The 24,392-nt window shown below is 25.4% G+C and overlaps 1 protein-coding gene across 1 annotated transcript in view; it reads left to right on the top strand.

Annotated features, from left to right (window-relative positions):
- The window catches only part of LOC126903854 (inactive tyrosine-protein kinase 7-like), a 92,699-nt gene that overhangs the window by 60,949 nt on the left and 7,358 nt on the right, over positions 1-24,392 (top strand). Inside the window, exons 2-3 of the mRNA XM_050682365.1 lie at positions 12,622-12,830; positions 16,667-16,877. Of these exons, the coding sequence (XP_050538322.1) occupies positions 12,622-12,830; positions 16,667-16,877 (420 nt within the window). The remainder of the gene's footprint in view (positions 1-12,621; positions 12,831-16,666; positions 16,878-24,392) is intronic.

Genomic DNA, 24,392 nt, shown 5'->3' with positions numbered 1-24,392 from the left:
TCTACTGATTAAATTTTTTGATTAAAAAAAAAGTTAATTTTTCACAAACGAAATATTTTTTGTTTATTTACATTAAATAGTGAAATGTACAAAAATAAATTTAAAATTAAATTTTATCTCTGGAACTGTTGGGTTATTTTAAAAAAAATATGTGTTGTTGTTACTGCTGAGAATAAGGTATAGACTTCTATCATGACGTTAGTTTATTTAATAATTAAATATTCAAATTAGTTGTACTTGGTTTTCATTACTTGAATACTTGACTTATTGTACAGTATAAGAGAAAAATACAATACTATCCACCAAACCATTTAACTCGCCACATTACCACACACAACATGTTCATTATTTTATTATGTACTCTGAGACATAAAAGTCTACATAAAGTGTTTTAGATCCTGGTACTAGTATATAAAATGTTAACTATAAAATTTTATCTAAAAACTTTTCATATCATACTACTGTTGAGGCACCTATTATGATGAACTTTATTTTGTTTATACTTATTTTATTCCTATTAATAATAAAATGGTTAATTTTACTTAATAGTCAATTAAAAATTATGGTTTCAAAGAAATAACTAGGGGCAGTATAATACCAAAGTCTTATGCTTTATCTCCTTAAATACTGTTTCATTAAATACATAAATAGATCATTAATATTCACGTAACACGTGTTACTAGATCTTGCACGATTATAAATTATATAAATTCACAACTACATAAAATCAATTTAGAATAATATTAAATTAAAAATATTTTATATAGTAATGTAACGAACTCATTTCGACACAAAAACATAATTTTCTTACCTCCAATTCTATGTGAAAAAATTTTTAGTTTGCACATTAAAACTTAAATTTATCAAATCCGATTCAGAAATACTAATCTATTTTAGTTAAATATTAATTCAGCTAATTGTATGATAAAATAAACTCTTACAAAGTAATATTTATATACATTAGAATTAATGGTAAAAACATTATTTTAATACAAAGTATTTCAAGAATTTTAACAATGTTATTTTATAAATCAATAAATGAAAACAAAAATATGCTATATATATATATATATATATATATATATACATAACATTCTCTTTCAGTGTTGTAATTGCATAACGAGTTATCGCCTAGAACGTGTCACTAAATATTTGTTAGAAGTAAATAAATAAAAGTGTAAGGAGTAAACACAAAAGGAAAAAACTAGTACTTCTTGAATTTACAATCTATGACCCTATTTAACCTTCATTTTTTGCGCTAACCTAACCTTGCATTCATGAGAAAACTGTTTGAACAGTAGCCGCATATTGTTTGTAAATAACCAAACTATAGGGCACTGTTATTATCAGACAATTAAAATTGAAAAAAGCCTATTTATAATTTTATTATACAATTAGTTAACTGAAACTTAAAATAACTCAATATAGTTCAAATTTAAAAACACTTTTAATACTAGACTCTTTTAATTATCTTGGATAACTTTTATGCCATGTAATATTTTCCTTAATTATTTGAAAATTAGTCAATATATATGACTTCCAAAAGTTATTATATCGGTTTACTTAAGCGTTAAATTTTACTTAAATTTTTCAAAACCAACCTTTATTGAACAGCCTTTAACAATTTTTTTTTTTTTTTATTGAACATATAAATTGTTGTTTTCTAACATTACTTGGTGAAGTTTGATACAAAAAAAACATTTGAGTTGTTATACTCTGGCATAATATAAATAATATATTAAAAAATCAATACCTTTTCATCGTTCTCTTTATTAAAATAAATCTATTTAATTTACGTTATTATTTTATCAAGAGTTTGATTGAAAGATAAAATAAAATAAAATGTTTTAATAGAATAAAACGTTGTTACGTTTCACTAGCTACAATATTAGTATAAGCGTCAGATGTTTTAAGTAGGTAAATTTGTGAACATTTTTAAAGGCTCTATTATCAATGAAAACTTTTGTTACAACACCTGAATTTGCATACTATATAATTCCGCGCAAATATTTCGAAATTACGAAGTTCAAACGAGTATATTGAAGTAAACTTTAAGTATACAAGTCTTTACTCAACGAACTATGTATATTTCATAATATATTTACTTAATGTTTCCTAATTCATTATTAGACAGTCATGAAATTTAAATAACATTTAAATTTTAACAAACATTGTGGAAGCAGTCTATGCCACGTCAGTTATAGATGTATGCTCATATTTATATTATTTATTAACGACATTATTTTCGTCTTTAATAATTTTGTTCAAAAAAATTCTCTTACTCTTTATACGATATGAACAAGCTGTGTTTGTCACGCCCATACATCTGCACGCCATAAATAAGTTTTCAGGATAAAATATTAAAGTAATCGTTAACTAACAACTTTTTTCCGGTAAACATTTTTGCCGTAGATTTCGAGTTACAATTAAAGCTACATGTTTATGCTTCTCGAGTTATTGTAATGTTGAAATAAAAAATTCGAACATTAAAATTGTTAAAAAAATTACCGCTTCGTTATATACTCTTATTAAAATCGTTTTTCGCGAGACAGCTACATTAGAAATCAATCGCCCAGAGACCTTTAAAAAAATATTAACAAAGCTATTTTGCTCGCTATCAATAATGTCAATAAGAATATTAAGTGCTCGCAAGTACCCCGATCATGATAAGGTAGTTTGCATTGTATTCCGGAGTTGTGCGCATGGAATGTCAGTCATCCCTCGGGATATCGTCCGGAATTCCTGGGGGAAAATGAAATTTACCGTTTTACCTTTTACGGCGGCCGACCAGCAGTTATTCTTCATTTCGTCGAAGAATCTGACATGAAATATATTAGGGCCTATATGCCCTCCCTCTCTCCCACGGACGCCCAATCTACGCCTTCCAGCGGCCATCGTTATGTGGTCCGCGTATATTATTGCAGTGGACGTTCAGATGATTTTCCGGGCCGAAAAGTTTCATTTTGCCGGATAAAGTGATCTGTCACATACGGTGGGTTTCCCTAAGCCTCGCCGCTGTCGCTTTAAATCACTCGGACCTCGACAACCCTTATCGCCGCACTACGGAAATCCTCGCGTGGTATAATAAGCCGATAAAACGCATTTGTATGTAGGTGCTTTCGGACTATCGTAACGAAAATGGAACCCTGCAACGGTGTTAGGTTAGGAAATAAAAGGACGTGTGAACAACATTAAACATTTTGAATTCAGGTTTCGACCACGGTGAACGGCAGTAATGTACAGCCATAACGCTGAGCCATTTCATTCATTATATTAATTATACTTGGTCGTTTGTAGAATAATTAGTGAATTACCTTGAAGCGTTCGCCCAAAAATACTCATATGCACTGGAAAGAAATTAAGTTGGAACTCGGATTATTTGCAAAAACAATCAATACAAGCAAATCTGATTCATCGCCCATTTTTTTAACATTTAAATAAAGGTGACGCCAAAAAGTTTACTTTTTTACTTCAATATTCGGAGAGAAATGCGACATTTTACTAGTGCGCGCGTAGCGTAAAAATACTAAAGATATAATCGGCATAAAAAAAAACAGTAAAAATATCTTTAGCTCATTTTATTATCGCCCGCCGAAAAATCATTGGTAATTTTTTTACTAAAATAATATAATTTTATGATATTTCGTGTCTGAAAATATTCATTTAAATCTGTAGTCCGTAATGCATAAAACGCTATAGATTTTCTCGAAAATGTTTTTTTTTTCGACTCTGGATACGTAGTAATCTACTTAAATAAGCTAGACGAGTCGTGTGACTTGTAAAATGATGCGTGTAATATTAAAATCGTAGAATCATTATTCATACGTATGAACCATTGAGTAACCCGAAACTCGATTGAAATTAATTCTGTCTATACTTACCCTGATAGTACAGTTACCAGCTCGACTGTACTATCATTGGGTCGATCTGATTTTTATCAAAAATGCTTAGGTTACACGAGATATTTAACACTACCACTTGAGTAATTCTTATTTAAATTAAACTTGATTCGATCAACTTTCAAAGGTACAAATCAATAGTCATATTAAATTATGAACTGTTTACTATATATATAAGAAAATTGATTAAGTTTTATTCGTCAACATGTATTGCAAATATTTATTATGTACTATGTGTTTAAATATTGTTATTATTAGTTGCTAAAATTATAAAAGTTATTGATTTAGTGAAAATCATTATAGGCGTACGGTAGATTGGCTTCATTAAAGTCATATTTTTCCTGTACATTTACCATACGGCGGAGTTACTGAAGAATAAAACAATGTGCGCTTGTTAATATTTTAATAATTGTCTACAAGGTATTGAACAAACGCGTCAACAACATTTTCATCGATGTTTAAAATATTCTTTTACTAAAGATTTCGTGTCACCTATCAAGCATATCTATGTCAAAGTTTTCGTGTTTTGATTCGTCAAGTTAATTTCGAACCGCATAATATACACAATCGCAACATCAATGAAATATAACGCAAAAATGTTATTACAAATGAATTTATAAAAATTAAAAATAATGCTTACAACAACAATAATAATGTTGACGGAAACTAAAGAATAAAGAGGAACTTTTATATAAAACTCGTGAAGGGCGTGGAGGGACACTGATTTAATGGAGTTGCAAAAAGTTGCGTGAAAACGTCAAAAGCAGGACCACAGTCGTGATAGTGGTGGCAACCAGCGAAGATGAAGAAGAGACCGCCCGGGTCGGGACTGTAAATTACCCGAAGTGTTCCCGTAACCAACTAACGTCGTATATCATTGCGATAGAAGTTTTCAGCAAACAGAAGGGATTCCGGACGCGCTGCGACTCTCGTTAAAGTTGCCCGCGTATGTGTTAAAGGTTTTATTTGGCGTAGGCAGTGACAAAAGGCTGACTCGAGTTACGTGTGTGCGAATTTTCTAATATTCAGTGGTAGACGCACTACTGACCACCGAAATCCGGATGGTTAAATTTGGAGGCAAATATAAGCTGCACCTGCATAATTGTTTAGTGTGCTGCTCGTCTACTGAAAATTAATAAAACTTTATGACTTGAAACAACACCCAGGTGTCACATCATTATTGTTACCGGATATTGCAATCAAAACGACCAATTTAAAGTTGTGCATGTACTGGATTAAGAGAAAATTCAACATTTTTGCATGCTTATTGTTAATACGGATTAGTATTTTTCTGTTTATCTTATAAATTTATTTTAATAAAACATTTTTTTTTATCGAAGAAATACGATACAGTCTGTATAAAATATACAATAAGTAACAATGATTATAAATATATATATATATATATATATATATTATTATATACAAGTAACTTTGTAAAAACAATAACTCGTGAAGAGATTGCCCAATGGCAAGACTCCGGCTGACTTAAGTAATTTAATAAATTATTCAAAAATAATAATGATCATATAACATTTATTTAGGTGACTCCCATAAGAGTCGCCTATCAAGACAACAACTTAATTAAGTTAATAATTTATTAACAAACTATTTACTTATTGTAAAAATTGTACATTTTGTAAATATTAATAAAAAGATAATTGAAAAAAAAAACAATATTACTAAGGTTCTAATGACAATTTTATTAGAGATGATTTTCCTTAATAACATGATACATTAAAGTTTCTTCAATATTTTTAGTTAGCTTTTTAAGTTACTTATTTATTTAATATGTATAATTAATTTAGTTAGTTATTATTTTGTTCTACTTGTCTTTGCAGACATTATTCGCCTTAGGTGTTTAAATAAATAGATAAGTTTATAAATAATTGGTGTTATTTACAATTCAATAAAACATCGCGTAGAATCCAGGAAAACGTGTAAAATATTTTTTCTACTATATTCTTGGTCTTATTTACTTTTACTTGTGTTTCTCTTGCTAACACGTGACATACAACTTAGTTTATTTGGCTTGTTACATTAGTTACACATAAGGTTACAAGTTTGATTTCCTTTCATAAACTATTTATGGTCTTCATTAACGATCTCTAATAAAAACATGTTAAAACAGTTATTTACCGTTGATATATTTTTTTATCATCTTATAGTAAAATAAACTCGTATAAGAAATATAATGCATAATTAATTAATTGCTTACATATTATAATTGATCAAATTATAACCAATCGCTCAAAAATCTCATCAGCTCTTCAAAAAGCTTGATAAGAAAACAAATGTAGACGGTAATGCTGAAAGGTAAATCTACTTTTTTGAATTTTCATATTCTACAATGTTTGTATCTTATCGGTAACGTTAAAGCTGAACGACCAAAGATATTTATATTAATCATGTTTTGTCAAAATAATTTGTTATTTAAAATACGACTATTTTGACTTTTATGTTTATAACTTAAAAGATTTTAATTTTAAATTTTATAAACGAAATTAGTATTAAAGATAATATCTTAGGATTATTTTCAAAAAATTGGTTCGTCAGTAAAATAAGAATTTTATAATTTGAAAAAATAAGGATGTTTTCTTTATTGTGCATAATTGAGTCAATTTATTGAGAAGTTTTGTTTTTTTGCACTTCAAAAAAGTTGATTTGCATATACCATCGTTGAAATTTTTAATTTTTTTGTAGGCTCTTGAAAATTGTTGTATCAGTTTTTGAAAAAAATGTTATAATACATGACAAAAAGTTCATTAATAATTAAGGGAAAAATATTAGATTTATAAATATGTATATTCTTTTTGACCTACAAAATTATCAGAATTTAATGAACTAACAGATTTTTCGATACAACAAAAAGAATATTGATATTTATTTTTCTTTTACATACATGTTTTAATTTATCAATCATGAAGTACTTATTATGATCGTTCCTTATACACTATAAGGATGTCAACTTTCATTATTTATCTAATTTAAAAAATGACTAGTTGATAACAACTTTTTGACCCGAATTTGAGAAGTTATTATCAATTTAAAGAAATGACAAGAGATAAGGCGAGTGCTATATTTTTATTACTACTCATCACTTTTTTTTCAATCCTCTTTAAGCCTAGATAAAAAATTTTAATATTTCTTGTCTGTACAATGATTTTTTTTGAGCCACCCTACTGTACAATGTACAGTGTACATGTATAAATAAAGCAATATAATTTGTAAAATATTTTAATTTCAACGTACTTATTTATCGAAAAATTGAAGTAATTTTAAGAAATAAGTAAAAAAATCAAAATTCGGTGATTACAATAATCGTAATTTATGGAAGGATTATATAAAAAGATCAAGGGAAATTTTATTATCATTTTGTTCAAAATGTCCAATATATTTTCTAAAATATCGTTAATAAATTAACTCACATAGAATGACAATATTTCCAATAAATATTATTTTTTACCAATTCAAAAGTCATTTTAACATAAAATGCTATTTTTTTAAATCATAAAATTTCGTGTGTTGTTTATAAAATCTTTTTTAGAGTGATGGAAATTGGATGTAGTTTTCCCAATAATCTTATCCAACTTTTTTCATTATTTGGATCAAATAAATCATTTTTTTTGTCCATAAATTAATAACAAGTTATCCGTAAAAGAATTTTGCATTCTTATAGTACTCAAAAGCATTGATCATCAAAAACTAGAGATAGTTTTTAAATTAAATTAACATAAACCATTATGTATAATAACTTTTATGTTATTTCTTATAAGTTAAGTAAAATTTACTTTTTAATATATTTCGATTTTTTTATTCGTTATAATTTCTACTTTTATTTATGATAGTCATAAATTATCTTTTTATAAACAAAATAATTTTAATATAAAATAAATTAGGTAAATCAACAATTACTTTTTCAATTATTGTGGAAAGGATGCCATGTGCCCGAGAAATAAATATTTTATATATTTAATATATTTTTTATTGAAAACTTGATCGCATAAAAATCCATTGCAAGTATAGTAACTTTCCCATAAAATTAAAATACACAAAAATCAATATAATATTTAAACTTAATATTAAATTAATAAAATATGTAAAAAAAAGACAATTTTACCATAAAATATTACATTAATAATTCATTATTGTAAAATAATATATTGATTCATTATTATATAATATAGAAATATAAACACCCCAATGAATACAACTTGTAGTTCAATTACAATTTAATTTTGCCAATTAACAATGAACGAAATCTATCGATGGCACAAACATATATTATATGATTAATGAACAAAAAAAGATGTTATTTTCTATAAAATAATAAATAATTCTTATCTGACATACTAATCATTGAATTTCATAGCTTAATCCAAATCAAAAAAATGTTTATGACATGTTATTTATTAGTTTTTCTACAAAATGTTTAACTTATTTTTTCTTTCATATATAGTACTTTCTTTTAAACTATATTTACGGTTTTTATTTCAATAGAAGTGTGATTCTATCAAAAAATTAAATGCATTTATACTAATAAATAAATTTGAAATTAATAAACTAAATCTATCTACATCTAAGTCTTTTGTTTTTATACAAATTATTTCCTGTTAATTTGTTACCAATATAAATATTTTCTGCTTAACTTGTTTTTTTTTATTTAGTTTAGTGTAATTATAATCGTTATATTTTTTATGGAAACATGTTTTTGTTCATGAAAACACTATTGATAATTTTATAATATTTAGTTAGATTATTAATTAATCGGTTGTTACACAAAATCTTAAAAAGAAAATGCCTTTACAACAAATTATATCAACAAAGTTCTACTATTTGTCATTTATATAAAATGTTAGCTTTTTAAACTATTAAATTTAATAAAAACTAATATGGTAATTTTATTCCATAAAAATGGTAATATTTTAATTAAAAATAATAACTATTTATGAAGAAACCTGAAATATGCCACTTTTATTTACATTCATTTCAATGAATTTATATGAAAACGTTTATAGTTTATACTCCATCATAGAAACTTACAACTATAATATAAAATACAAAACAATACAAGAATAATAAAAAGTAGCCTCTATATATTGTTGATATTGTTCAACAATATCAACTATAGGTATTGTATACTTTAATCAGTCTTCGAGTCTCATGAGTATAATTACAATATCCATGAAACTTTTTTATTCTTTTCTACTTTTATCTGTTTGTAAATTGAAAATGGTAATTCACACAGACAGGCGAATTTATATTTTTCTTTGGTAGATATTTAAATTCGTCTACTTTTTTATTCTTTTAGCATAATTTAAAATTGAATGAACCTCTTAAAATATTTTAAACTTAACGAATATTAATCAAACGATTCCCANATGAACCTCTTAAAATATTTTAAACTTAACGAAAATTAATCAAACGATTCCCATAAAGTTATAAATAATTTACTTAATCTTGGAAAGTTGAATTTTTTTATCTGAAAAAAAAATGTTGACAGATAAAAATGTTTCTNCATAAAGTTATAAATAATTTACTTAATCTTGGAAAGTTGAATTTTTTTATCTGAAAAAAAAATGTTGACAGATAAAAATGTTTCTCTTAACCCATTTAAGAACAAACTTCATATTAATGTTGTTAGTTACCCTTTATTTTCGGTTTCAAAAATAAATAAAAGTCGGATATATTTATTTATTTAATTTGTTTTCATTTTTGTTCTGTTAATTCGGTCGCATTTTAAGTTTTTTTCGTATATTAACGTTTTGGGCAGGGAAGTTTGCTTTTAATTTTACTTATACACCGAGACTTACTATCAACTACCTTTAGGTGGTGTTGAACGAAACAAAGAGAATTTTTCAATTCCACCACTGTGTATTGGACAAACTTAACGAGCGAACTCCAAGAGTGCACTGGGCAACTTTTATAATTAATTGTCATTCGGCGAAATGTATACAGAACAGTGATAATAATTCGCCGGTGAGGAAACGATAAAAACGAGACCTCACATTATTGAGTTCATGATAATCGATTGAAGAACGTGATAAACTCTTAAGTCCACGGGGACAAACTTTCACAAAAACGTTTTATACATCTAAGGTTTTCTTTGTCCTTGATAAATTTATGTCCATAAGTGTAAACTTTTCTATAGACCGTCTTTTATAGTGTTCAACTATGTTTTGGTCAAGTACCAAAAACTAACTTAATACACTTTTTTTTTTCAAATAACTCTTAATAATTTAATTATTAAATATATATATTCGATATCTACACCGATAATAACAAATTGAATCATGGGGACCCTAGGCACATAAAAATTATAGTAATTCTTTTTTATGTTCGATGTAAATTTAGTTTCATAGATGTATCTGCCTATATATTAGTAAGAAAAATGGTTGCTCGTAATTAATGGTAGTTTTATTGAATTTATTAAAAAATCTAGCATTATTATTATTACTATACTTATTCTTATTTTTAGTGGTTTAATTTTAACCCGGCCATCTGTTTACCTTACTCTCTGAAATTCATTTAGCTGCTCATATTATTCATAAAATATTTCAAGACTTTTAAATTAATAGATATTCTTCTAACATGACGCCAAATAGTGAGGAAAGACAGCGAGGAATTAGAAGAAATAATTAAATATTCAATAGCTTTTATTCAATTCTTGGAAATTCTATCAAAAAGTTTAAATATTGTTGTTAAACATTATATTACCGTTGATGGATTCAGAGTCATAAATCTGATTTTATTTGAAAATACAAATGCTGACATATTTTTAAGTTAAATAATAATTATCGAATTTCAATTATAATTATTTTGGTTCGATGTAATTATACGAATGTATTTACTTTTAAATTCGGTTACCTACTACGAAATTAATTTCTACTTAAAATACACTGTTGTAACTTCTATTCAGTCTTACAAGTATACTACTCTATCTCATGTATTATATAAATTAATATTACGAATCTCATGCCTTGATGTAGTTAGACACCATTGAGCTCGCAGAATTGGTTACACTAATCCGAAATACCAAAACTATTCAATTAGATAACCTTAAAGACTCAAATACAAACTTTAGTCTTACATCAAAGCCGACGGTAAGAATCAGACTTTAACAAACGCAGTGCAACTTCAAAATTGTTCTTATTATGAACATAATTCGACAAGTTCTAAACCGAACGAAAGTTAGTCCAACTAGTTCTTATAATTAAAAGGGTACATCAAAATTTTTTACATTGAAAAAGTTTCTAATCTATGAAACAATTTTTCTAGTGTAAAATTTGTTATATTTTCAGAATAATTGATAATATTCACTAAGACACACAAAATGATTTTTTTTTAATGTTGCTGGGTAAGTGTATGTAACGATAACTTTGTCAGACTCTATCTATTTGTAAATTTAAATTTATGATACGTACGCAATACTTCATGAATGCCATAAGCTCATGATTGAATGTGTAACCCCATCAGCGATGACAAAATACATCAAAAGCAAACGTCACGTGTAAAGCGCGGCGTTCCATTAAGGACACGAAATCGCGTGTGTCTATAGAAGTGTGTGAGAAAACGTCAAAAATTCCGAGACGCGCTTGTCTTTTTAGGTAAACACGGATTAATCATTTCCGGTTTACACGCTGTTTCGTGTGGCGTAACGTCTAGGATACCACGACTACCCGATGAAAGCGAGTCAGTGATTTTAATGTTAATGTTTCGAAGCAGGTGTTTATAAAAAAAAGTGCGCTTTCATTTTTTCAAAATCCTTTTTCACTCACGTTTTTTGTACGGCGACGACTTTTGCCTGCCGTTTTCACCATTAACGTTATACCTGTTACACACGCAGCTTCCACTATCGCTGTCATCCTCGTCTAACAAATGGAACCCAGTAATGAATGATTAATAATAGCTACCGCGTTCGTAACGGCTGCGCCCTTAGCACGTACATTTTTTTATCTGGTAAAAGCATATGAGCCATATAAGCATTCAGCTGAATACATTTTACACTGTGTAAATGCAGCATATTTCGAAACAACTGTTGCTGCATTCAAATCCTGAACGCATTACACAGAAGACTTCAAAATACCGTATTCATTCTTTACCGTTACACTTTTCCACAAAGTAATTTTTCGTAAAAAGCTATCATTTAATTATTTATTTTTGACCCAATTTTCAAATTAAATAATAACTGACACTCAAGCAACGAATCCTAATTATTTAACAATGAACAGATTATTCAAAGTAAAGAAAACGCATTTTCAAATTGAATAATTTATTTTTCCATTTAAATGTTTGAAATTTATTCATATTAAGTGTAAAAATATTAAAATATTAAGTGTAAAATTAGCAAAAATTACTGTCAAAATCACTATTTGTAATTTTACATTTTATACCTTAAATTTCTATTGGTAACTAACAAATAAATTGTAAATTATTATTTCAAAAATGAATGAATTTTTTACACGTTTAATTTCAATTAAAAATAACTTTGCTATATTCCGGTGACTAAAATAAAATTCTACTTAAGCTGACAGTTATATTTGTTCTGTCATTGAATAGAATTTTAGTCGTTATCAAGACACAAAAAAGCTGAACTAAATAAATTGAAATTGAACTTAAGTTTATTTGACAGTTTTGTTAAACCCTTTACATAAGTAATTTCTGGAAATGCTCTAATGTTGTCTATGAGTGTTTTTAAGTTGATTTCATTCTATTTTTCCAGGAAAATTGACTGTGTTCACACAAAAACCATCTCGCAGACTTACAACACAAGAACCCTCATCGTTGACCGAGCGGTTACAGGTCACGACTGTGAACAGCACAGATCTGCTCTATCCTTTTTTTGATTACTATGTGCCGAGAAATATTACCACTACAATTGGACAAAGTGCTTTTTTGCACTGTCGAACAGAAAATTTAAACGACAAGTCGGTAAGATTTCTTTATCTGATACAAAAAAATTATTAGACTTGACTAATTTACATAGAACATTTATTGTAATTATGTCTTACAAAATTAAGTAAAAGAATTATTCAGTTCTAAGATTGGTTGTTAATTATAATTAACAACCAATTTGTTCAATATTATTAATACAAAATAATTATTTTGTATTAATAAAATTGAAAGAAACTATGAATGTGTTAAAACTTTGAAAGAAACTATCTACTTCCCAAAATGCAGCAATATTTTTGCTTTAGAACTGTTTATATGATAATTCAATTTTAAAGTTATTGATCCCAACAAATATTTAAAATAGGTTTATTAAGAAAAAATAAATATTTTTTGAGGTTTCAGTTTAATTATTTATTAATTATTAACATTCATAAAACAAATAAACAAAATAAATCTATTTAATAATATTTATAATTAAATTAATTTGATTAGAGTTTGAATGTGAAATATGTAACTAATATATATTAATTAATTCATTCATTAATATTAAATAAACTATTTTAACAAAACTGAGAAGTATCAAAAGATTATTACTGTATAAATATAAATAAAAAATGTAATTTTTTTGGAATAAGTTGATTTTTTGTACCTATATTACATTATTTACTGATAATATTTAATATTATTATTATAAAGTACTTAATATTTACTGCGGTACATTAAATAAAATATCATCTTGAATAAATTATTCTCATGAGAACTAAACTTACACTGTAACTACTTAAAGAAACGGTTGTTAAAATGTTAAATGGGATTAAATTTAAACTTACGTAGAATGTTATTTGAGGTTGTTTTATAATATAAATATCTTTGTATTATTTTTCACTAAAGTTATTTGCTTTAATAAGATGGAAAAAGATTAAGTATAACATTTTTTTCCTTGGTAAAAGTATACAATTCATGTAATTACGAATAGTTGCTTGTACAATAAGAACATAAAAACATATGCAATATTTAAAAATATTTGGTGTACTTATAAATAATCTTATTATTATAATATATATATATATATACCAAAAAAATATTAAATCTTCTTCAAATTCGATTACAATTTTTTTTAACACGAGTAATACATATAATATTTAATTATTATAGAATATTTATACTTTTAAAAAACATTTAATATATTTTAAGTTATAATTTTCATTAATAACAAACGTATTCTGCTTTTTCATAAATGATAAAAATAAAACAAAAAACTCGAATCAATAAAAAAAGTCTATTTATTTAAAATCCATGTCCATATCAACTTATCACAATATAAACATCTTATTTAATGAACAATTTGATTACACAAGATGTCTACATGAACAATAAATTATATATATTAATGTAAACTAATTCTAATTTAAGCCTAGAAATTTAATAATTAAATTTTCATATTAAAATTTTTATAATAAACAGCAGAAAATAAACGTAAATTTAAATTCAATTAACTTTGGTTTATAATATTTAAACTTCTTTAAAATTTATGTTAAAATTTAGATGTAAAGGATTTCATTACTAATTTTTGATGTTACCTAATGGATATTAAAAAAGGTCTAAAACACTTTTTGTTTCATTTTATTCTGTTAATACAATGTAATAAATAAAAGTTTGTTATTCTTAAGTTAAAACTCAAAAAAGTACATAAAAATTAGGAAGTTGTAAACTCGTATAACAATAAACCTCTCTACGAAAAAATGTATTATTTTAATCAATATTAAATGTTTTGTAATCTTTATTTTTATCACCATCTAAAAATTTATTTATAACTTTTATTATGAAGTTTTTTTGTATTTTTTTTTTTTGGTTAAAAAGTTGTACACGTATAAGGGATAACCATTTTTTTGTTTTTATCGCTTAAAATTGTGTAATCATAAACCAGTTTAGAATATATTATTAATGCGTGACAGATATTCAAATACTAAAAAAAAAAAGATATGCGATAGATTACAACTTAGATATATTTTATAATTTCCAATAAATAATTATTATAACTTATTTCTTTACTGCTTTCATATGCTCACTTTGTGTAATTGTTATAATTAGGGTACACAGGGTACTCAGTATACAGAAATGTTGCAATTAATGATACTGTAGCGTCATTTTATTCATAACTAGTGCTAAAACTGGTTAAAATTTCATTTTTTTTTTTTATAAGGCTTGAGCCGTAAAATGTTAAATCTTTTTCGTTTTTAGTCGGTACAAAAATAGAAATAATATGACGACTGTTAAAAAAGCTTGAAAATCAATAACTTTAGAAATTAAAATTTTTTACAAAGAATATGATTAATTAAATTAGCTCATTCTCATTTTTATTCCTAGTCGGTACGAAGAGTACGGCCAGTAATTGACTAGTGATACAAATAGTAGCACCCACTCCTCACCTCAAGTCATTACTTTAAATTGTTAATAATTTCTGAAATACTAGTCCCAAAGTTGTTATCGACCAGTCATTTACTTAATTAGATAGTATGTATATTATAAGTTAGTTAAATATATATGTTGACAAGTAAAAAATAAAGTTGAGAACCCTTTAAGTGATAACAGGTAATTCAAAAAAATAATTATTAGCTGATAAATTAAAAACTATATGTAACTAAAATAAATCAAAGTTTTTTTTCCAATACTATAATTATTTTTTGAGTAAATAAGTAGTTTTTAATAAACAGATCACTCTGTATATATAGATAACTATACTATAGCTAACGTGATATATTTTTCCAATTTTCGAGTAGCATTGGTTATATATGTCAAATTTATTACTTTTATAATATTCTATCGCCGTATATTGACAACACATCATCAAAAAATAACTTAGGAAAATAAAAGTATCAACGCCCAATTTTTTTTAAAGAGGGCGATAAGGAGTTTTGAAGTAAAGGTTTATATCTCTCTAGTCGAAAGTGATAAAATAAAAGTACGCCCTAGACTATACTGGTTTCAACTAATCTATAAATCATAATAGATATAAGGCACTCACAAAACATTGAACTTAAAAAATCGACTTTTAAACTCAGATTTAACATTTAAGGCAGTTTAGTTCAATAGTTCTCCCTAAAATCTTTAGTTAATTAACTTTTTCTTCAAGGTGGTTTTCGTTATTACATATCAATTTTAACCCGACTAATTCAGTTAAGATAGAAAATTCAATGACAACAAAAGCCCTCATTGTTGACCTTACACATAAAACCATAATATTGAATGAAAACTTTTCATTAAAAATTATACTCTTAATAATATTAGTATTTTTTTTTTTAAGTATGTAATTTTATAACGAAATTAAACTCGCTGTTTTTTACGTTTTCTTTGAATCTATTCGATAAACTAGTTAAAATAACGTCCAAGTACTTTTTTTCGAAACATTAAATTATTTTTATTTGTTGAGGTAATCACAGGTTCTGAGGGATTGAATGATCGTAGAGATGTGAACGGTATATCAAATTAAACATAACAAGTTACCTACATAGGCGATTTTCCATAAAAAAAATTTGAAAAAGTTATAGCCCTTCAAATGCCTTTTGTCGGTTTTAAATTTTGTTAACACAATTTCAAAATGTACATTGATTATGGAATTATAACGAATTGATGTTTTAATTATTTTTTTTTAGTTATTTTACTCTAATTACCAATAGCGAAATTACTAAAGCGTCAATATACTTGAATAATTTAAACGTTTGATATAATAATTGTTTATTATAGTTTTAACAGAATGTTCCAATTTTACTTTTTGCTTGTTCTTATCGTTATTTCATAAAATATATTTAATACTTAATTAATCATATTGTCCAAAACTAATAATAATATCGCTGATTATAATTTTCCTTATATAGGTATCATGGATGCGAAAGCGAGACTTGCATATACTGACAGCAGGAGTACTAACTTACACCAGTGACCAGAGATTCCAAGTTATTCATCCGGATAACTCGGACAATTGGACCCTACTGATTAAATTTGCTCAACCGAGAGACGCCGGAATCTATGAATGCCAAGTGAATACCGAACCTAAAATGAGTTTGGCATTTCAACTTAACGTCGTCGGTAAGATAAAATATCAAAAAAATAAATTCTGAAAATCATTGTAACTTTATTACTCAACCTGAATTTCCAAAGGTTCAAATGTTTCTTCATAGAAGAAAATAGGCTTCACATAGTTGAAGTTTTATAACATTTTTAATTTTCAAATTTAAATGAATTATATCCTAAAGGATCATCATTTACAAATTTAAATAACAAATTACTAGAATAATCATTTTTTATTCAAAAATTATCGTAGTGAATTAATATATTAGTTCTATCAAAATCTTTAAATTTTTTTTAAATTTAGATATATGAAAATTAATACCCATTAAATTTATTTAGTTTTTTACTAAGAAATAATTTTACTTAAGTTTTCCATTATAATTATGAGGTTTATAACCTATCATAACTTTTTTCAAAATTTTCCATTTTATTATATAAACGTATTACTATATTTACTGTTTACTACTATATTTATTTATTTAATGGTATACAGAATAAAAAAAACAAATTCATTTTCGTTTGGTCGTAGGTTAATTTTAATTAATTTATCCAATAAAAATAATCCCCTAAAATATAATTGAGTAGTAATATGTTAATTCAAGTTTTATTTGTTTATTTAATCAATAATTCATACTATGTTTTAAAATAATATAGTTCAACAGGTATTTATATACCACTTGGAAAAATTTTAGCCCTATATCAAAGCTTAACAGTTATGTATTTTCTAAATATGTATATATATATATATATATGACACGAAATAGGACCGAGTGTGAGTAATAGCTAAGAGAAAATAATTTTATTGTGCGCTGTGGTAAACGTTAATTATTATTATACCTTAGTACCACTATATATCATTAGATTAAAAAAAAACACGTTGTGTGTAAATTCCAAAGGGTCAGTTTTTATTAATAAAAATATACCTAAAGCGGACATAATAAAAGGAGTAAATGTAGCCATGGCTGGTAACTTTATAACACTTTAAAATGCAATTTTACGCATGAAACTGACGGTATGCGGTTAAATCTGTAATAATAAATTAATGGGGTTTTCATTAGCAATTTGGTAAAAATGCGATCGTGGTACTGGTAATTAAAAGGTATATATTATATATTTTTTTATGCGCGCATACAAAAATGGTAACCGTTTTCTGTGTCCGTAAATTACTTCCGACAATGTCGACAATGCGAACAATAATACCAATATAATATACTGATTATATAATTGTTCCCCGTTATAATCGGAACTTCATTTAATACTGCCAAAAAGTATAGATAAAAAATTACGCTTAACAATAGCAGCTTTTATGGTCTGCAGAGTCGCATCTATTTTTTCATCTTTAAAAATAATATACGAGTACTGCGAATTGTGTTGTGGCGTACTATTAAACTATTGAACTCAAAAGCCATTATTTTATACGACATAGGGGTGTGCACAAGTTACATCAGAAACGAGCTCCTCGAGTGTTACACAAGTGTTTGCCTCGAAGATTTTTCGATTCCGACAATGTCCGCGTATGCCGTCAAACAGGCGCCAAATCAGTACATACGACCAAGAAAAACGTGCTTTATGTTGAGATTATAAAATCAAAAACCTTACAAAATATAACAACAGTATTTGAGTGTTGTACGTTCTGTACTAGATGTAAAAACAACCCGATGAAAAGCTCCTAAGTGAAAACGATAAATTTATCATAAAATATTTGGTTGTTCAGGTAGATTTTAAAAACGCAAAATGTATTTATTTATGTTTTACTTTATACTGACTATTATTACGTTTTACAATTTCCAATAACCTGGCCATGTTTTCAGAAAAAATACAATAAGAGTAAAGCGGTACTTAATTTACTTTACTTTCGACTTCATTAACCTTTCTTTATGATCAATTTACTTGAATGCACACTGTAAACTATAAAAAATTATACTTAAAGTTAAGTTGTAAATTAAAATATCTTCTCAATACCGCGTTACAATCAAAATAATATAGTATTAACCGAAACCGAAATAATTCATTGACACAAAAAATATTTAACATAATTTGGAATAACAATAATATTAAGTGATTATAAATATGAATGCATCATATATTTGTAAATACACATAATAAAATTATGATTTTAAAAAACACTAATATATTTTTTCGATTAGTTATTATTTGAGGTTTGTTGGTTTTTTGGAGGACCAATATTAAATTATACTTAACACAATTAAACTTGTTTCCAAAATACACTTAGTTTTATCATAACTTCAAAATTGAATTTTATAATAATTAATGTTATTAAAATAACTGCACAAAACACATTCAACTCCTTTTAAACTTCGTTTATTTTAAATTATCTATTAGCGCGCTTAGTTTAAACAATTACGTAGTTATTTATTGGTATTTATCAAAAGTTACACTTTTATACAAAAATATCTTTTAAAAAAAACATTTCTTTTAAAAAAATGTTTTCGACGTTGAAAACCTAAGGGTTTTATACAACTAAGAGTTATATTACAAAAATATAGTATTACGTTAGAATATTCTATTTCATTTATTAGTAAACAGCACATAAATATAACTTAGATGGTTTAAAAATAATAGTAATTTAAATATATTATCTTAGTTCAAATAAATTGAATTGTATTTTCGTGAGGTTTATGACAAACTACTAAAGCACTTGCTATTACATTTGTCATTCCCACGTATATTTTGATCATTTCGGACACGTCATCATATTACTGTCTGGTGTGTACAACAATCTATTAAACTGATAAATGTTGTGAATGTCTCTTATAGCGCAACACGAGGACCACATGGTCAAATATTGACAGTATGAAAAAACGAGTACGCTTCTAACGAATTAGGTATCTCCTAGAGAAGGATCGCCTAACTTATAATACATGTTAGTTGGGGAAAAAAGGTTGTTTTTCACCGACACCTTCTACCGTTACGCTTGTTAAATTTCTTGTCCTAGATAAGAATCAATGGTTTCTGTTCGGTCGTCTGTTGATAATTCTTACTAGAAAAAGGATTGCCCTCATCATTCCGCTTTTTGTTTGAAAACAAATGATAAAACTTATAAATTACCACAAACACGCTTCTAAAAAAACAAATTTTTATAATTACATTTTACCAAATTTCTAATTAGTTTATTTACAATTAAAAATAATTATTTTATAAAAAATACAATATAATTGTTCTTAATTTTGATCTGGTATTAGCTCTATTTAAAAATAAATTGCCTAGATATATTTAAATCGTTCATAATCATTTGATTAAATATATTTAACATGAGATATAATTTTAAGCTCAAATTAATTAAACTTTACTCTATTTTTTACTTTTTGCTTTTACTAATCCATAAAATTTGTACCTTAGACACTTACTCCTATCACTAAAGCTGGGCTTGGAAAGTCTGAACCCCTCCCAGACATTCATATTTTTGCACTATATAATATGTTAGGTAACATTTTGATAAATATTCCAAGTAAATTTTATTCATTACAAACATCCCCACAGAAATTTTTTGAAAAGACGCCACTGAATATTACACTATTAAAATACAGATCAAAAAAATGTGTCATGTAATATTTATGAATTTTTTAATTATTATTTACCGTTGAGTTTCATGGGGCTAATTCTAAATGTGCTATTAGTTTTTCTCTACTGTCCATACTTTAGCCCCGACTTTAGTATTTGTAAAATGACTGTTTATATATACAAAATGTGACTTTAAGTTAAGTACAGTCGGGATCCAACGTAAATTTAATCATTAAATTAGATTTTCAAAAAATTGATGTCACCGGTAAACAAATGTTTTCAATATATTAATAAAAATGTTAAATAATCTGTCCAGTTTTCAAAAATTTATTTCAATACTAAGAGAAAACGAAAAATATCAACACGAACTGTATTTTCAGTACATTTCTCTTTATTACGGCGATTGAATGAAATTTTTCAAAAATATAGCGCTTTTAACTTAAACTAGATAAGTTTTTCGATCGTTTGATGTATCGTTGATCAAAATCTGCCCAGTAAAAGCGGAGTAATCGTGTTGAGTAACAAAAAAACAACAAAATAATACTAATAATTTCTCAGCTATGAATCAAAGCTAAAAAGATTATTTTTTTGTCTTCGGTACAACTTGGTTGTTTTATATAACTTGATAATTTCTTATACAAAATTTAAAGTCATTCTATCAAGTTTTACCTTTGAAGTTAAGTTTAACAGTGGTTTTAAAAATTATAACCATAAATTTTTTTTTATTTATTTGTATGTTGTTGTTGGCAGTTATGTTGATAGAAAATGTTATAAAGTACCAAAATATACAGAAACATTGTTTTTTTTAATTATTTTTATTTAATAATCGCTCTAAATGAAAAAAATAAAATACAATGAGTCCTAGCATTGTTAAATTCGTTAAAAAATAATAAATTATAAACTTATGTATTTTTGTTGTAGAGCGTAATGGTGCATTTTAATTATATTACATAATTAATTAAATAATCAAAATTCATAAAAGTCTGCATAGTCACATAAATGAAATAAACAGATATATATAGATTTTCTTTAAAACAGTAGTTTTAATGAAATTTTTTGAAAAAAACCTTTTTAGAATTTCTTATTGTGTAAGACTTATTTAAAAAAGATAAATTTAATTTAGTTTATAATTTAGATTAATATAAAGATAAAGTAAACTGCATGTTGACATCCAATGAATATGTTTTTTTCTACTATAAAAGTAGATTAAAATGATCATAATTCATTTTTTTACACGTTATCCAAAAATTCAATAAAATAATGGATTATGTGTTTATGCAAATAAACATACATACTTATATTATAAAATATATTAAATAAAAAAATAGTTTTTAATTAACTAAACAATCAAAAACATTGTTTATGGATACTTTCTCAAAATTACTTAATTTTAAAGTTATATTGCTATTACATCAAGAGCCATGGAAGAGGATTTTATATTATAGGTTGAGTGAATGATTGGAATGATTGATGATTGGTCATCGCTAAATAAACAATACCATATTGATTGAATTCATTACTTTAAAATATTTATTAATTTAAGTAATACCCATTAACTACCTAATAATATAAAATCAACAAGGTATTATATCCTAATTACATATAATCTTAAAATCACTATGGTACATTATATAAAATAAATTAATTTTAAAATAAGAAATTAATTTGTAATACTCACTAATTCTAACACAACTAAATACTGATTACCAGACAATTTATATGTTAGTATAAATAACTATATATAAATGTTCATAATAAATAAATAATAGAAATACTTATAAACGATAAATTAATTCGTTGTAGAAACAAAAATGTTTGAAATATTTGTATCGTTATAGTTATTTAACAGGCTCATTATGCATATTATTTGCATCATAAAAAAATAGATACTAATAAAAATTATAAGTTAATTGAAAAATTGTAATTATAGACTAAAATTAGTGGATTTAATTTTTTACAAAAATCTTAAACGTTTCAATTATTTTAATAAAAAAGAACATTAATTTTATAAGTAAATCTGAATAATGTTACTTTTAAATGAAATTTCCACAAGCAAAATCGTTTAGGGAGTGATATTGTTTAACGTCTCACCTATCTATTTTTAGTAAAAAATCACTATTTTAAAATTATATTTTTAAAAATTCTAGGATATACATACTCATAAAGTAAAAAGTTTCAACGCAAATTACTTATGAAAAACTTTAATCCTCTTACTCTTAACATAGTATAACTAATCAAAACTTAACCAATTGTATTATAACATTGGGAAAAAACTCCTTGACAAATGAGATATATAAAATAAATAATGCAATAAACAAATAATTTTATAACAGTAATATAGAACTAAATATTATGATAAACTTTTTAGAATAGGGTTAGAATGTAATTATTTTACTTCATTGAATAAATAATTTAACTAGCTAAATATTTCATATCACTATTAAACATTTTGCAGAGATTTTAATTTTAATTTAAATAAATGTTATAAATACTGCATATAACTAATTCGTAGAAAAATTAAAATAACTCCATACGTACAAAAATTCCCTACTTATTACACAAATGTTTACTGCGATATAACATATATTATTTGATTGTTATGCCGTTCAAATAATGCCAGACAAAGTATAATCATCATTATGATATCGCGAAAGTTAAAATATGGCGATATTAAAATATTAATCAATTAAATAATATTATTTTATTCCAATATCGTACAGAATATAATTACATTTTTTTTTTTTACTTATAAAGATAAGATACAGTTAAAACTACCAAAAACATATAATCTAATTAAAATTAATATTAATAGAGACTCCCTGTAGGTAATTTTCGAAATTTCTATTTTTATAGTCATATATTATTTTTTCAGCTTCGATGCGAAACTGAAAAGTTATTGGTTTTGATGATGATGTGTTTAATCATCAAAATTCTAGCTCTCATCGAACCGAGTTTGTTGATTTAATACATTAAAAGAACTCGATTTAATTCTAGTAAAGTCNAATTTCTATTTTTATAGTCATATATTATTTTTTCAGCTTCGATGCGAAACTGAAAAGTTATTGGTTTTGATGATGATGTGTTTGATCATCAAAATTCTAGCTCTCATCGAACCGAGTTTGTTGATTTAATACATTAAAAGAACTCGATTTAATTCTAGTTAAGTCTATCGCCTCCAAAATTAAAAAAATATCTCAAAATTACGCTACCGTAAAAAATTAAATTATCAAAAAAAATTTCCTAGTAATGTCCTATTACAATAGTTTATATCACTCATAAATACCACTTTTCTATGTTTGTTATATTTATTCGTTCACGATATTAAAATCGTAACTACTTATATATTTTCGATTGACAAATCATTGCAACATTTAAAGTTATTGAATATTTTTCTGAATTATTTCAGTTATTTAGTCGTAATAGTTTCTAACCACTTTAGAATATCGGCCGAGGTCGAAGTCAGAAAACATTTTTCCAAAGCTAATTGCCTGTCAAGAACATACATTCATTCACACCAAAACATGAAACACCAAACAACACAAAAAGTCCAAATGCCATAATTATATTGACAATAATGATTCAAAAATAAGAATTTATTTTCATCCTATCTTTCTCTACAATACTGTTTCCATGAAAAAATACAAGAACGTTAACGGTATGATGTTTTTCATAAATTGAAGCATTTTTTTTTTTTTTTTGAAATCACTTCCCTTTGAAAAATTTCCTTTCGAATTTTCTGTTTATATCGAATATTAAAAACGTTTCAGTATATCAAAGAAAATTAAAATATTCAAAGAAATTTCAATCAAAAGAACTCATATTGAAATAACTTTTATTTTCAAATCCAATTTTGGTAACCTAATATATGTGTAAAGTGACAACACTAGTGAAAGAACACCACTAAGGTTTTATCTAAAAACTAATTTGATTATAATAATTTTAAAACAAAGAAAATAACTAAATATCACAATTTTTTATTTAATATTATTAGCTGTTTATTTACTGACAAAT

This window comes from Daktulosphaira vitifoliae, unplaced genomic scaffold, assembly GCF_025091365.1.
Source record: "Daktulosphaira vitifoliae isolate Bord-2020 unplaced genomic scaffold, ASM2509136v1 Scaffold_4, whole genome shotgun sequence".
Classification (NCBI taxonomy): domain Eukaryota; kingdom Metazoa; phylum Arthropoda; class Insecta; order Hemiptera; family Phylloxeridae; genus Daktulosphaira; species Daktulosphaira vitifoliae.
This window is presented reverse-complemented; position numbering and strand designations above follow the sequence as displayed.